At 40.1% G+C, this 15,575-nt stretch overlaps 1 protein-coding gene across 1 annotated transcript; it reads right to left on the minus strand.

Moving 5' to 3' along the window:
* Positions 1 to 13,557: 13,557 nt before the first annotated feature.
* Positions 13,558 to 14,511, minus strand: LOC119828058 (olfactory receptor 6P1). Its single transcript, XM_038350086.1, has one exon. The coding sequence runs from the start codon at positions 14,509 to 14,511 to the stop codon at positions 13,558 to 13,560; it is 954 nt and encodes a 317-aa protein (XP_038206014.1).
* Positions 14,512 to 15,575: the final 1,064 nt, after the last annotated feature.

The following is a 15,575-nucleotide window of genomic DNA, read 5'->3' on the forward strand; positions in this document are numbered from 1 at the left end:
TGGCCCTATACCTCACCAGAAAACTGGCCTCACCCCTCACTGGCCCTGATGACCCAGCCCTGAGAGAGCTGGCTCAACATTCAGGAGAGCTGGCCCCAAACCTCGCCACAGCCATGGGACAGCTGACCATGATGGTGTGGGTGCAGGAGAGCTGGCCCTGATCCCCACTTGACAGGAAAGGTCCAAGTAGAAGCCTGGCTTGACCAACTGTACTACACCCAGGCCCACATCCAGTGCTGTGAGTTGGCACAACCCAACATCTACCCATTCTATGACCTGCTGAGGCACATAGAAGGACTGGCCCTGTGAACTAGAGCTGCAGGATTTTTATGACTAATGGCAACAGCAGGATATCCAAGAGGATTGCTGATGACGGTCCAGCATTAATGGTGTACCTTGAACCAGACCAACAACTCATTACAATGAATATTTGCAAGTAAAGCTGTTTGGACAAAAGGGTCTACATCTCCCAGTGCCCCTAAGACAAATGAAGAGGTGATAGAGAGGCGGAAAAACTGAGAAGTGAAATATTGTATTTTATTAGCACATTTATTCTTTAAATTTTTCTTTGGAGGAGGAGACACTTCAAGGGTAAATGATGGATATGGATGGACTTGGAAAAGAGTGGGACTGGGTGCATGATGTGAAATTCCCAAAGAACCAGTAAAAGATAATGTATTTCAAAAATTTCAATGCAAGTTGTCCAGTGGCGCTTGCTTTTAATCCCAGCACTTAGGAGGCAAAGGCAGCCAGAGCTCTAAGTTTAAGGACATCTTGGTCTACAGAGTAAGTTCCAGGACACTCAGGAAGCTCTGTCTTGAAAAAAACAAAAATGTCTACAAAGAAACAAAGAAGGAAGAAAAAAACCTGTGGAGTTTGAAATAACTTATGGGGATAGACTCAATGTATTTTTCTGACAGTATTTTCATGTTACACATTACATAACTAAGAACAACTATCATTTACATAATTAAAAAATTTAGTTCTTAAAAAAGAAAAGTGTGGCCTATATTCATCCTTACTTGGAGATTTAGGTGCAGGCATATGTACAGATTTTCAAACATCCAACACTCAGATACCATGCTTATAATTGGTCCCTTTTTATAGGGATGTGCCTCTTATGAATTAGTATTTGTATATAAATAATACATATATCACATTCAGATGAAATCTGTATTTACAAACAGAATTTTTGAGAATCTTGTAGTGAGGAGCTGCGGGCCGGCTTCCCACCGCCCGGCTCCCGGCCACCGGCTAGCTTATGTCCCGAAATAACAACACACAAATTGTATTCTTTTAAACACTGCCTGGCCCATTATTTTCAGCCTCTTACTCACATCTTGATTAACCCATATCTAATAATCTGTGTAGCACCACGAAGTGGTGCCTTACCGTTTAGTTTCTAGCATACGTCCATCTTGGGCTGGAGCTTCATCGCATCTGGCATCTCTCTCTGAGGAGAGGCACGGCAGTCTGCCTAACTTAGGAGAGGCGTGGCATCTTACGAGCCATCTACCTCACTTCCTTCTTCCTGTTCTGTCTACTCCGCCCACCTAAAGGCTGGCCAATCAAATGGGCCAGGCAGTTTCTTTATTAGCCAATGGGAGTCCTCCATCAGAATCTGTTCGTGTTTTCTGTCTTAATTTGAAGATGGTTACAGGAACCCGGTGCTATGGGTTTGGAACTGTGTCCAGATGCATATGATGTTTTATAGGCTCACACACCTATATTCTCAAGAGTAACTGCCAGGAGAGTCGTGGATACAGGACTACAACAGAACATAAGCCGGAACTTGGCATAAGGATCTCAACCAGTGCAGGAGACGGCACTTCCCTGGAGCTGAGAAAGGAGAAGTGCAGTCAAGAGGGTCAACTTTTTCAAATATAAAGTTAAATTCTATTTTAAAGGAAAAGGATTTCATTTAAAGATTAGTATAAATCCAAGATTACAAAAGTCACCTTTATTCACTAATGCTATAACAACTTTCAAAAGGATACTTTGCCCACCCAGAACAGTGATACTCTGTTCTGCCCCTCTCAGTGATCTTCAAGCTTGTTATTGGTTCTTTGGTGGTGCTCTGGTTTACTCATCTATAGGACCTTGGATCAACTAGTCAATAAATGCTGTTGAGTGTCTTCTGCATGTGAGAAATTATTCTGTTTTGTATCTAGCCCTTTCATTCAGGTTTTTGCTGAAATGGTTTTACTGCTTTTAATCATTTGCCAAACAGTTTGGAGCCAGACTCTCCTATACCATTAAAACACCCATAAGTGAAAATACTGTTGATATTTTATAGATTTAACTCATCTTTCTAGTATGAGAAAAAAGTGATAGAGGTAACTGAAAATGGTGAAATACCTAAAAGAAGATGGCTTTTATGTAAACACAAACAAGCAAAAGTTATGCGTTTCATTGCTTCACATGAATTTCAGTGATATAAACAGATCCCTAACCTTCTCCAGATGCTTCTCCATGCTTGTCCATGAAACGCAATACTCACATTGGGCCTCAAGTTAGCATTGAGTTGTATCTCCATGTATGGGCTATAGAAATAGGAGCCTGATATAAATATGACCTGTACAGCATTGGGCAAGTTACTCTGTGTCATCTTGTGTTCTGTTGTTAAATGGTATATTTATAATAATGCTTACCTCAGGATCATCATGTATATAAGATGATTAGAGCAGGTCTTGTCAAATGAATGAGTGTTCTTATCTGTGCTTATATCATGTCTTACAAATACATGGTGTCCAAAATAGGTAATTTAATTTCTGTTGATACTTACAATTTTTAAAATAATTTTTAGGATTTTTACTTTGTAAAATTAATTAACTAATTATACATCCCAGCCACATTTTCCTCTCCTTCTTCTCCTCCCAGTCCCTTTCCCCACCCTCGACCAGTTCCCAATCCCAATCCACTCTTCCTCTGTTTCTGTTTAGGAAAAGGCAGGTCTCTCGTGAATATCAACAAAACATGGCATGTTAAGTTGTAATCAGACTAAGTACCTCCCCATGGCTGCACAAGATGACCCAGTGTGAGTAGAGTCCCCCAAACCAGTAAAAAGAGCTGGAGACGGCCCTTGTTCCTGCTTTTAAGAGTCCTACAAGAGGACCAAGCTATGCAACTGTAACATACATGCAGAATGCATAGGTCCCATGCAGGCTCTCTTGTTGTTAGTTTTGTTTTTGTGAGCCCCTGTGAGGCCAGGTTTGCTAATTCTGTAAGGTTTTTTGCAGTGTCCTTGATTCCGCTGGCTCCTACAATACTTTCTCCCCTTCTTCTGCAGGATTCCCCAAGTTTTACCAAATGCTTTGGCTGTGGGTCTGCATCTGGGTCCATCACTTGCTGGATGAAGTCTCTCTGATGACAAATGGGCTAGGAACCTATGAGTACAGCAGAATATCATTAGGCACCATTATATTGACATTCCCCTCCCTAGTTGTATTTGGTTTTATCCTATCTCTCCGAGTCATTCAACCTGTGGGTCTGTGGGAGCCCATGTGTGACTCAGTTTCCATCAGGAGTCACTTCTTACTTAAAAAAGTCATTTGAGTTCAAGCTCACCTGCTCTACTTTTTCTTATAATCTTGAGGGCTACGAGAGACTTCTGATTTAGCCTGTGAGAAAAGAACACTCTATCTAGTAGACAGTATACTGCTGATGACAAACCTCAGGAACATCAAGATAGAAAGCAAGGCTGCTTCTGAGCAGTAAGCACATGTTGGAGAGGAGGCTGCTTACTGCACATAACCACAGGAATGGTCTTGTGGTTAGATACTGACTGACCATCTGTGCTGTGTTTTGTTCTGTTTTTGTATATAAGCAAACTCTAAAATAAACTTGGGGCTGTTTGGCTGCTTCACATGACCAGACATACCTACCAATTCTATCCTGTCTTCTGTTTCTTCTGACTTTTCTTTGGCCTCGAGGATCCCCTATCCAGGAACCCTAGATGACCTTGTAGGAGTGGGCTTTTGCATGGGTCTTGGTGCTCCAGGCAGTGTCAGGGGTGGCTTTCTCTGAGAATGGGTTTTAGGCTAGATTGGTCATTGCTTGGTCATTCTCTCAATCTCTAGTCCACCCTTACCCCAGCACATTCCATGAATACAACAGACTATAGGTTAAAGGTTATGTGACTTGGTTGGTTTCCCACTCCCTCCACCTGAAGTCTTGTCTTATCACAGGAGATAGCCAGTTCAGGTTGCATATCCACTATTGCTAAAAGTCTTAGCTGGAGTTATCCTTGTAGATTCCTAGGAGATTCCCTTGAGTTAGGTTTTTACTTGATAATTATATGTGCCCATGTTTCCCTTCTCAACAGTCTTTTTCAGTACTTTGCCCTTCTGCCCTGCCCCCAATATGACTGCTCATGTTCCCATCCCCACCTGCCTGCAGTCCATTCACAAAATCTCTTCTATTTCCCTTTCTTGGGGAGATCTGGGTGTCTTGCCTTTGAACTACCTTGATAGATATCTAGTCTCCCTGGGTCTGTAGATTATAGCATAGCTATCCTTTATTTTTATATACTTATTATAGCTAATATGCACTTATGAGAAGGTATACACCATGCTTGTCTTTCTTGGTCTGGATTACCTCACTCAGAATATTTTTAGCCCCATCTCTTTGCTTTCAAATTTCCAAATGTCATTGTTTTTAACAGTTGAGTAATAAATACTCCATTGTGTAAATGTACCACACTTTCTCTATCCATTCTTCACTTGAAAGACACCTAATCTTTTTCCAGGTTCTTTTTATTACAAAAAAGCTGCTATAAACATAGTTGAGCAAGTGTCCTTTTGGTATGATTGAACATTCTTTGTGTATATGCTCAAGAATGGTATAGGTGGGTCTTGGGATAGAATGATTCCCAGCTTTCTGAGAAACTGCCACACTGATTTCCAAAGTGACTGTACAAGTTTGCACTCTCATCAAAAGTGGAGGAGTGTTCCCCCTTACTCTACATTCTCTCCAGCATAAGCTGTCATCAGTGTTTTGGATCTTAGCTATTCTGACAGGTATAAGATGGTATCTTAGAGTTGTTTTGATTTGCACTTCCCTGATAATTAAGGATGTTGAGCAGTTACTGAAAGGTTTTTTTTTAGCCATTTGAGATTCTTCTGTTGAGAATTCTCTGTTTAGATTGTATCCCATTTTTAAATTGGATTATTTGGTATTTTGGTGTCTAGTTTCTTGAGTTCTTTATATACTTTGGAGATCAGCCCTCTGTTAGGTGTTGGGCTGGTGAAGATCTCTTCCCATTCTGTAGGGATGCTGTTTTGTTCCATTGTAGGTGTCTTTTGCCTTACAGAAACTTCAGTTTCACGAGGTCCTGTTTATTGTTTATCTTAGTGTCTTCAGTATTGGTGTCCTGTTCAGGAAGTTGTCTCCTGTGTTTATGCGCTCAAGGCTATTCCCCACTTTCTCTTCTATCAGGTTCAGCATATCTGGATTTATGTTGAGGTCTTTGATCCACTTGAACTTGAGTTTTGTGCAGGGTGATAGATATGGATTCATTTGCATTCTTTCACATGCCAATATCAAAATAGCTACATTTGACAATGAGTGTTCTAGACAGCTCTGCAATTCTCATGTCTGGAAATGGCATAGTGGAAATACTTCTGACAGGGCAACTTTTGTTAAGAGGCTTCTCCCTAGAGGTGTTTTCCCCTCTACAGTCTTCCTTTACATCAATGCAGAGCATGCAGCACCCTGATTCTTAAATGAGCTTCTGATTATCTGTGGTGGAAGCTAGGAAGAGTAAACCTCCTAAAATCAGTTCACCAAAACCCTTGCACTAAGTCTGAAGGGCAGGGACTCCACAGTTCATTTCTTTTTTTTTTTTTTATTAAAACTTTCTGCCTCCTTCCCACCTCCTATTTACTCCTTCCCCCTCCACTCCCCCTCCCTCTCCTATCCAGAGAGCAGTAAGGGTTCCCTGCCCTGTGGGAAGTCCAAGTTCCTCCCCCCTCCATCCAGGTCCAGAAAAGTGAGCATCCAAACAGGCCAGGCACCCCCAAAGCCAGTATGTGTAGTAGGGTCCAAATCCAGTGTCATTGTCCTTGGCTTCTCAGCAGCCCAATTTGTCCGCCATGTTCAGGGAGTCCGGTTTTATCCCATGCTTTTTCAGTCCCAGTCCAGCTGGGCTTGGTAAGCTCCGAATAGATCAGCCCCACCATCTCAGTGGATGGGGGGACCCTTGCAGTCCAGACTTCCTTGCTCATGTTTTCACTCCTTCTGCTCCTCATTTGGACCTTGGGAGCTCAGTGCGGTGCACCAATGTGTGGCTCTGTCTCTATCCATCGCCAGATGAAGGTTCTCTCACGGTCCTGACTTTCTTTCTCATGGAGACCTGAAATTCTTGAAATGAAATGAAATGAAGTTTATTTTGTTTGAGTTCATTAATGTATAACTTAAATGTAGAGAAGGGTAGCAGCAACATGGAGCAGAGACTTGTAGAAAAGCTGCAGCTTCCATTTCAGACTATTAAATGTCAGCTACTTTGCAGAACTGAAGATGGATCTCAACAACACATGGTCATTCTGTTCCTTTGGTAAAATTTATGACAATTTCTTGTGAAAGAAGATCTAGACCTGGGTACTTATAGACAAAAATGGTCATTTTTCTTTCATTACTTTCTGCCATGCAAGAAAATAAAGTAAATTAAGGGTTAAACTAAAAAAATAAAGCCACTAATATGTAAACATACATTTGAGTTGAGTGAGCAACTTTACAGAATTGAAGAGTATAACAAGTCTGCTTGTGAGAAAATATTCTGGGTGTGTGTTCGCTCAGATTTGCAGGAAAAGGCAGAATAACTTTTAAGTGAATGGAATAATGTTTAGAAACCTATCACTTTAGTTGTATTTGTGTTTAATAACTCTTTCTGAAAAAACATATTTTCTTTTTAAGTCATACTTTTTGAAGTAGATGGATATGTCTGCTCTTTCTGTAAGAAATAACATCACGCCGTGCGGTGGTGGCGCACGCCTTTAATCCCAGCACTCGGGAGGCAGAGGCAGGCGGATCTCTGAGTTCGAGGCCAGCCTGGTCTACAAGAGCTAGTTCCAGGACAGGCTCTAGAAACTACAGGGAAACCCTGTCTCGAAAAACCAAAAAAAAAAAAAAAAAAGAAATAACATCACACAATCCATGTTTTCTTGTTAATGTAAGTTCTGTTGTAGTCAGTCATGAAGAGAAATGTCATTACTCTAAAGGAGACTTCCTGGAGGGTGTGTTACTTCCCTCTGCTCTTCCTTTTTACTTCTCTCTTAGCTCAGGGAGCGTCCCTCCGCCTACATTCAGAGCGAAACAGAGCAACGTCAAGTGTAGAGCAAAGTGAAATCAAATAATCTCAGCAGTAGGCATTGGAGCTGCAAGCACAGTGTCCTGTGGAAGTCACACCCACACCTGTCTCCTCTTGTGAACTGCAGACTTAGACAGTGACCAAGATAACAGGACATGAGGTTTGCAAAAATCACAGGTTTTTCTTGGGAGCTTGGCTAGAACTTAATTTGTAAGAAAAAAATGTTACATGTAAATCTACTACTGTGGAAGCTTCTTAGAATGTGTACTTACAAAAAAGGAGTTTAAATGGTTTTACCTATAGTGTGTGTGTGTGTGTGTGTGTGTGTGTGTGTGTGCTATCCCAACTATACAATGTACACTATCAAATAAAACCTCCATACCAGGAGTCTGTCACTTGAATGATCTGTTCTAAACGGGGTGTCTACATTACACTCCTCTCATCAAGACTCAGGGATCTATGCAGAACAGGTAGAAATTTCATAAGAATCAGAGATGTGGCATATGACTTCCAGGAAACAGCATTTTCCAGCCATAACAGGGAAAATGCACACATGAATACACAGAGGATATGATAGCATGCCCAAGGTTTGGACAAGACAGAGAAAACAAAAACAAAAAATTCAGCATAGAGAAGGAGAAGTACATACAAGCTTCCATCCATAGCCCAGAAAGTATTCACAATTTAGTTAAAGACAAGTTTGAGCCATGTGTGCATTCTGGGTATTGAACTTGGGTCCTCTCCTGATCCATATTTCTGTTCATTATTTCTTTTATAAATTGAAAGGGAATTAACAGCAAGCCATTTGCACAGTACATTTCAGTTAAATGTACAATTGGTAAAATAACATAGACTATTTGGAGAAAAACCTGAAAAAATAGTAAGAAGCCTATTAACACCAATTAATACATGGTCAAAACCTCTCAATCCTTAAGCAAAGCAATGAGAATATTCTCATCAGGCAATAGGAATGAATAATCACACGAGAAGAGCAGTTTTATATCAGATCACATTGTCTGGCTCTTCCTCTTGTTTAATGAGAGCAAATATATATGAGTAGCAAGTATGGAAACTAGGCTAAAATGGCTAAGGAAAGAATCATGTTTTGTGTTTGATATTCTAACAAAGACTCATGATTTATTTTTATGTTTTGTGAACTTGGGTGTCCTTGTGTTTGGTACATAGATGTTAAGAATTGCAATGGTGGATTTTTCCTTGATGAGTATGTATTGTCCTTCCCTGTCTCTTCCAATTAGTTTGAAGTCGATATTTTCAGATATTGAAACAGCTACACTGGTTTTCTTCTTAGGCACATTCACTTGGAATATATTTTTCTATCCTTTTATGCAGAGGTGATGTCTATCACTGATGTTAAGCTGTATTTTTTGGATGTAGCTGGATGCACTGTTTTCTAATCCTGCTCGTGTTGTCCTACTCTGGTGTGTTTTTGTTTTATCTTATTAATTATTATCCCTTAGATGCCTCTTTATTCCCTAATGAGAGACAGAAATGGAGTGGAACCAGATGGGAGGGGAGGCGGAGGGAAACTTAAAGGAGTAGAAGGGGAATCAGTAACACATTCTATTGGAGAAAACGAAAGCTGTTTTCAATAACAGAAAAAATAAAGAGGGAAAACCTCCTTTACTCGAATCAATGACACCTTGCCACAATGGCATTTTCTATAACTGGAAATACTAAACTTTCTAATCATCTTGTTACCCTTAAAAATAGTTATAAGGATTCCTGGATCTTTTCTGTGCACAAATTTCTTAGAAAAGCCCAACTTCATTATGTTTGAGTGAGTTTGGTACACAGGTAACAAGATAGGAATATCTGTTAGAACACATATATTGGTATTAATAATAAAATTGTGATAATAATAAACCTTCAATATCTAGTTAGTGTTTACTGTAAACTCTGATAAAGCCCCAATCTTCTTAGTATCTGCAACATAGCCCAATATACACACAATCCTGGGCTTGGCATCAAGGATACTTGGAGAAACAAAGAGGATAGTAAAGCAAACTACTCAACACAGTACTAGTAGTAGTACGAGAGGAGGAGGAAGAATTTGTCCTGTAGATAAAGAGCAATGAAAGCAGCCAGCAGACAAGACTTATTCTCAAAATCTTAGCAATAATAATATAAGATCTGTACAAAGGAGTGTAGAGTCCACTTTGACCTGAGACCTTCAACTACTTAGTAGCCAACACTGCTAAGGAACAGATCTGTGTGTAGGCAGAGCTTTCAGACCTCCATAGAAATGACAGAAAAAGAGACAAGAGTAAAGCTGGGATTTCTTTTTTCTTTTTTTTAAATATCCCCTGTGGCTCAAATCTAATTGGTCTTAATAATAAAAATCAGAGTCAGATTAGGGGGTGACACCCGAAAGATCAGAGAAGCAGGGCAGCTATCCACTAGTTCTTACTTCTATGAAATCCTCAAACAGAACGGGGTATCCTGTCTCTACAAGTCCTCAGACTGAATGCCATCTCTATGAAACCTCAGACTGAATCCTGAGCTCCTGTCCCCTCCTGCCTTGCACTCCTCTCTCTGCCCAGCCATTATCACTTCCTGTCTCCACCTCCCTAGTGCTGGGATTAAAGGTGGTAGTCACCCCATCTTGACTCTGTTTTTCTGCTAGGCTGATTCAATCTCGTGAAGCCTAGGGTGGCCTTAAAATCACAGATATCCTTCTGCTTCTGTTTCCTGAGCTCTGGAATTAAAGGTGTGTGCCATCACTGCCTGGCCTCTATGGCTAACTAGTGTGGCTAACTCTGCACTCTGACCTTCAGGCAAATTTTATTTGTTAAAGCATATGCAAACTATCACCACATCTCCAGCTGGAGGACATTTATGGATCTGCACCAGGAAGAGTGCTGTCTAGCAACATTTCTCAGGTTTCAAGCCTTCACAGGTAGAAAATTAATCCTTAGTATCCGTAAAGAAACCCATCCACAGAGAAGTTTTATTTTTATACATTACTTAGATATACCACATATATTTATATTTTCACAACAAACACAAAAGGTAGTTGGTGCTATTTTCGTTATGAAGGAGAGAAACTATGGGCAGGGAATTAGATTTCTTTACTTAGGATTGCAACTCCAGCATCAAACTTGTATTTGCTGTTTCCAGGGTCTGGAATCTTCACCATAAACTCTGTACCTTCTGTAATTCTATGACAGAAAAAGGGACTGTCACATGTAAAAAAAGAGTTAAACACTACTTTCAAATTTTTATAAAAATAGAGACAATTCTGCTATTTCAGGGAGGTATTATTATTATTATTATTATTATTGCCTTGTTGATTTTAATTTATGTAATAGAAAACCCATAAGTAGTTTTTGTTGATGAATGACAATCCCTACCCTTACTTGAGCAAATGCAGCATTACCTAGTATAGGTCAATGTATAGGGATAATCTGTGTTCTATTGGGCTTTGTTTACTTTCATATTTATAGTATACTTTCTTATGTTACTTATTTGGTTTGATGTGCAGAAGTTTGAGTAAACAGACATAGAAAGCAGATAGTTGTGATATTATCTATAAGTAGTTCAAACAGCTTTCTAAAATTTGAGGGAATTTGGTGGAATATCTACAATTTAAGGTGCAGCCCTTTCAGAACAAAGACATTTTCATCTGGTCTCTGGATAGCAAATATTTTCTTGTATTATATTGTTTTTTGTTTTCATCCTTTGTCTAGGGGTGAAATTATGAGTGTTGCACAAATATTGTGTCCCAGGGTAACTAGATGACCTTCAGTAAAGGTTTCCTAACACATTTTGTTTACTACTTAATTGGCCTCCACAAAGTAAATCAATTTTATATTCTCACAAAGTTCAAAAGGAGAGATGAAAAGGACATTTAGCCATCTTGATATGAGAGACTGAACGAATACCAAATTGCACTGTAGATCTTGACTTTCAGTGGGTTTGAGATTTGTAGAAATTAAGGATATGAGTCCACAGAATTTATTCTTAGGCCACATATAATACATACTTTGTGTAGAATTATAATTTGAGAATATAGATCTTTGAATGCCCTATTATTTAAGATGTTTGTACTTCTGAAATAATGAACTGGATTAAAGGAGGAATCTTAAACTGGTTGTGAAATAAATATTCCCAGGAAACCTTAAAATTACTGTTGGCAGGAATATGACTCAGATATACTTGATCAGGCTCTTCACATATTTTTAGGGACTCTTCAGTTTTTAAATAAAAATTTTATCAAAAATAGATTCATGTCTATTACCATGCACAAAACTCAGGTTCAAATGGATCAAAGACCTCAACATAAAGCCAGTGACACTAACCTCATAGAAGAGAAAGTGGGAAGTACACTTGAACTCATTGGTAAAGGAGACCACTTCCTAAATATAACCCTAGTAGCACAGACACTGAGAGAAACAATTAATGAATGTGACCTCCTGAAACTGAAAAGCTTCTCTAAAGCAAAGGATATGGGGAACAAGACAAAATGACAGCCTACAGAATGGAAAAAGATCACGAATCCCACATCAGACAGAGGTCTTATTTCCAAAATATACAAAGAACTCTAAAAATTGGTCATCAAAAGAACAAATCATCCAATAAAAAATAGTGTATAGAACTAAACAGAGAACTCTAAACAGAGAAATTTAAAATGACTGAAAGACACTTAAGGAAATGCTCAACATCCTTAGTTATCAGAGAACTGCAAATCAAAACTGTTGGGACCAATTAAGTCCTGGCCTTCAGCTGCTCTTCCCTATCTAGAGCCTTCTAATTGAAGTTACTAGAAGCTGTGCCTAGCTTTGAGGATCAGAGGATGGGATTTTCATCTGTTGGCCATGGACTGCAGGGTATTTAAGCCTCCATGGTGCTATTAAAGAGGCTTTTTGGTACCAGTGATTGAAGGTCCGTGTGTCGGTCTGTCTCTGCATGTGTTTCCTCAACCTCCAGCCCCTTGCCTGAAGCTCGTGAACTGGCTTCTAGCTCATAGAGCACAGACGGGGGGTGGGGGGTAGGGGGTGGGGGGCAGCACAAAACAACTCTGAGATTCCATCTTACACCTGTAAGAATGGCCAAGATCAAAAACACTGATGCCAACTTATGCTGGAGAGGTTGTGGGGTAAAGGGAACACTCCTCCATCGCTGGTGGGAGTGCAAGCTGCTACAGCCCCCTTGGATATCATTATGGTAATCTCTCAGATAATTAGGAAACAACCTTCCTCAAGGCCCAGCAATACCACTTTTGAGTATATACCCAACGATGCTCAATTGTACCACAAGGGCATGTGCTCAACTATGTTCATAGCAGCATTGTTTGTCATAGCCAGAACCCGGAAACAACCTAAATGCCCCTCAACCAAAGAATGGATAAGAAAAATGTGGTACATTTACACAATGGAGTACTATACAGCAAAAAAAATAATGACATCTTGAAATTTGCAGGCAAATGGGTGGATCTAGAATACATCATATTGAGTGAGGTAAGCCAGACCCAGAAAGACAAATATCATTTATACTCACTAATAAATGGCTTTTAGACATCAAGCAAAGAAAACAAGCCTTCAATCCGCAATCCCAGAGAACCTAGAAAACAATGAGGAACCTAAGAGAGACATACATACATCTAATCTACATGGAAAGCAGAAAAAGACAAAATCTCCTGAGTAAATTGGGAGCATGGGAACCATGGGAGATGGCTAAAGGGGAGGATAGAGAAAGGGAGGGGACCAGAGAAAAATGTATAGCTCAATAGTATCAATAAAAAAACAAAAGAACTAGTTAAAAAATTCATACAATGTACTTTATGAATTTCCCTCTCTAACCTTCCTCAGATCCTTACTACTTCGCTACCCATCTAACTTCATGCTCTTTTTCTCTGTCTTTCTCTAAAAAAAATCTCCCAAACAAAACAAAACAAAACAAAACAAAATCAAAATTAATATAGACAAAAAAGGTAAGAGAAAAATAAAAAACCAAATCAACCAACCAAAAACTCAAAATGGAAAAGCGTGTTATTAGGAAATCTCCCTTTGAAACCTTCCATCTAAGTAACTCTTGTATATTTAATCCAAACAGTTTGGAAATGGATGTACAAAATCAATAATTTATTAATTTTCATATGTAGTAGGAGAATCCCAGATAGTATTTAAAGTGTTTACTAATTGATATTGATCTTTCCTATAAGGCCATTCTGTGATGACTAGTCAAATCCTCAATAAGTCGTCTTTTTCCCCTCTGTAGGGATCTGTCATGCATCAATCTGGAACTTCCCTAGGATGGTGGCATCTTCCCAGCATGGTCTTCCTGAAGGCATCTTTCACCTCTTTGTTTCTTAAGCAGTAGATGGCTGGGTTGAGGAATGGTACGATGACAGTGTAGAGCACAGAGATGATCTTGTTATAGTTGAAGGTGTACATGGCTCGAGGCCGTGCGTAGGTGAAGAGAGTGGAGGAGTAGTAGATGACAACCACTGCCAGGTGGGAGGTACAGGTGGAGAAGGCTTTGTGGCGTCCCTGAGCAGTAGGGATCCTCAGAATGGCTACAATGATGGCAGCATATGAGGAGGCCACAGCCACCAGAGGTAGCAGAATCATCACCAGTGCTAGCAGGAAGTCTACTAGCTCTGCTTCTTCTTTGTCTGAGCAGGTGAGGTTGAGCAGTGGGGAAATATCACAGAAAAAGTGGTTGATGACATTGGGCCCACAGTAGGATAGTCGAGAAATGAAAAGTAGCTTCATCATGGAGCTGAAGAAACCACTTCCCCAAGAAGCAGCTGCAAGGCGAGTGGCCAGGCTGGGAGGCATGAGGCTGGGATAACGAAGGGGTTCACAGATGGCTAGGTAGCGGTCATAAGCCATAACTGCCAACAGGACACATTCAGTGCATGCTAAGGCAATAAAGAAGTAGAGCTGAGTCATGCAACCTATGTAAGAGACTCTGCCATCCTGGGTTAGAAAGGCTCCCAAGAGTCTGGGAATAGTAACATTGATATACCATAGTTCCAGGAAGGAGAGATGACCAAGGAAGAAGTACATGGGGCGATGAAGGCTCGGGGTGAGCCAGATTGTAGAAACAATGAGTATATTCTCCAGCAATGTCAACAGATAAATTGCAAAGAAGAAGACAAAGAGGAGTAGCTGGAAGGGTGGCGAGGTAGGAAAGCCCACCAAGACGAACTCCTCCACATGGCTTCCACTTAAATTTCTCATAGCGTCCGTCCACTTGGATGCCTGCAAAAGTAACAGGAATAAAAACTAAAACATAGGTGTGTCAAAGCCAGGACATCCTCAAACAGATTACCAACCTGCTGACGTTCAATGATTCCCCATATCACCAATTCTTGTTATATATTTCCTGCCTTACTTTCCTCCTGAGTTTCAAGGAAAAAGTTCTCAGACTTGAAGATGGTAGTTGGTAACTAATGACCTCAACTACATCAGGTGTTCAGCGAAGGCTTGCTGAGAGACTTCAGAAGGAGCTTTGGTATTTTGAGTATTGGTTTTCAACACTACTTAAAATCTATGAGAGGCTCTTCTCTGTCTTTTCTCAGGAACAATTGAAAGATCACAAGCCCCAGAGCACTTTCCACAATGCTTCTCACTGTTTGATGAATGAAATAATAAAGGGACACCAAGGTGAATCCTTGGGGCTTGTCACTCAAGAGAAGTTGACTCAGTGATTGCTGGAGCTGCATTTCAAGACAGCACAGCAGGAAGTAGTGGCTTGTAATGTATTCACTGCAAATGGAAAAATAACCCAGTGCACAGACGAAGCATCTTTGGAAAGAGCTTCAGTTAAAAAAAAAGTCTTTCTTTCCTGTGTCAGAATCATCGTCTGTCATTTCTAGAACTAGTGTGACTGGATGCCCATGCCAAACAGAGTGGCGATACCTGTTCTCCCAGCTACCCAAGAGGGTGAGGCAGGAAGCTTGAAGTCAAGAGTTCAAAAAACTATGTTAGAAAACATAGATTTTGTGTCAAAAAATATTTCGACTCTGCATGTTATATCCACATGGCCACATGAGCACACACACACACACACACACACACACACACACACACACACACACGTGAATATACACACATGAATACACAAGTGTGCACACACTCCCTGAAATACAGCTATAGCTAAGTTTATTGGGAAACTGAAACAAAAATGCTTTGCCTGTTCCAATCCCTACTTCCTGTGACTGAAAGGTTTTGAGAGTGGATTGAAGTAAATAATTCAAATTAATAATTACCAGTTATAGAGACTGTTCTGAATTAACTAGGTG

Source organism: Arvicola amphibius, chromosome 12, assembly GCF_903992535.2.
Source record: "Arvicola amphibius chromosome 12, mArvAmp1.2, whole genome shotgun sequence".
In the NCBI taxonomy this organism is placed as follows: Eukaryota; Metazoa; Chordata; class Mammalia; order Rodentia; family Cricetidae; genus Arvicola; species Arvicola amphibius.

Bases quoted from the DNA above. Each gene is read 5' to 3' on its own strand.
- LOC119828058 (XM_038350086.1), bottom strand. From the start codon at position 14,511: ATGAGAAATTTAAGTGGAAGCCATGTGGAGGAGTTCGTCTTGGTGGGC.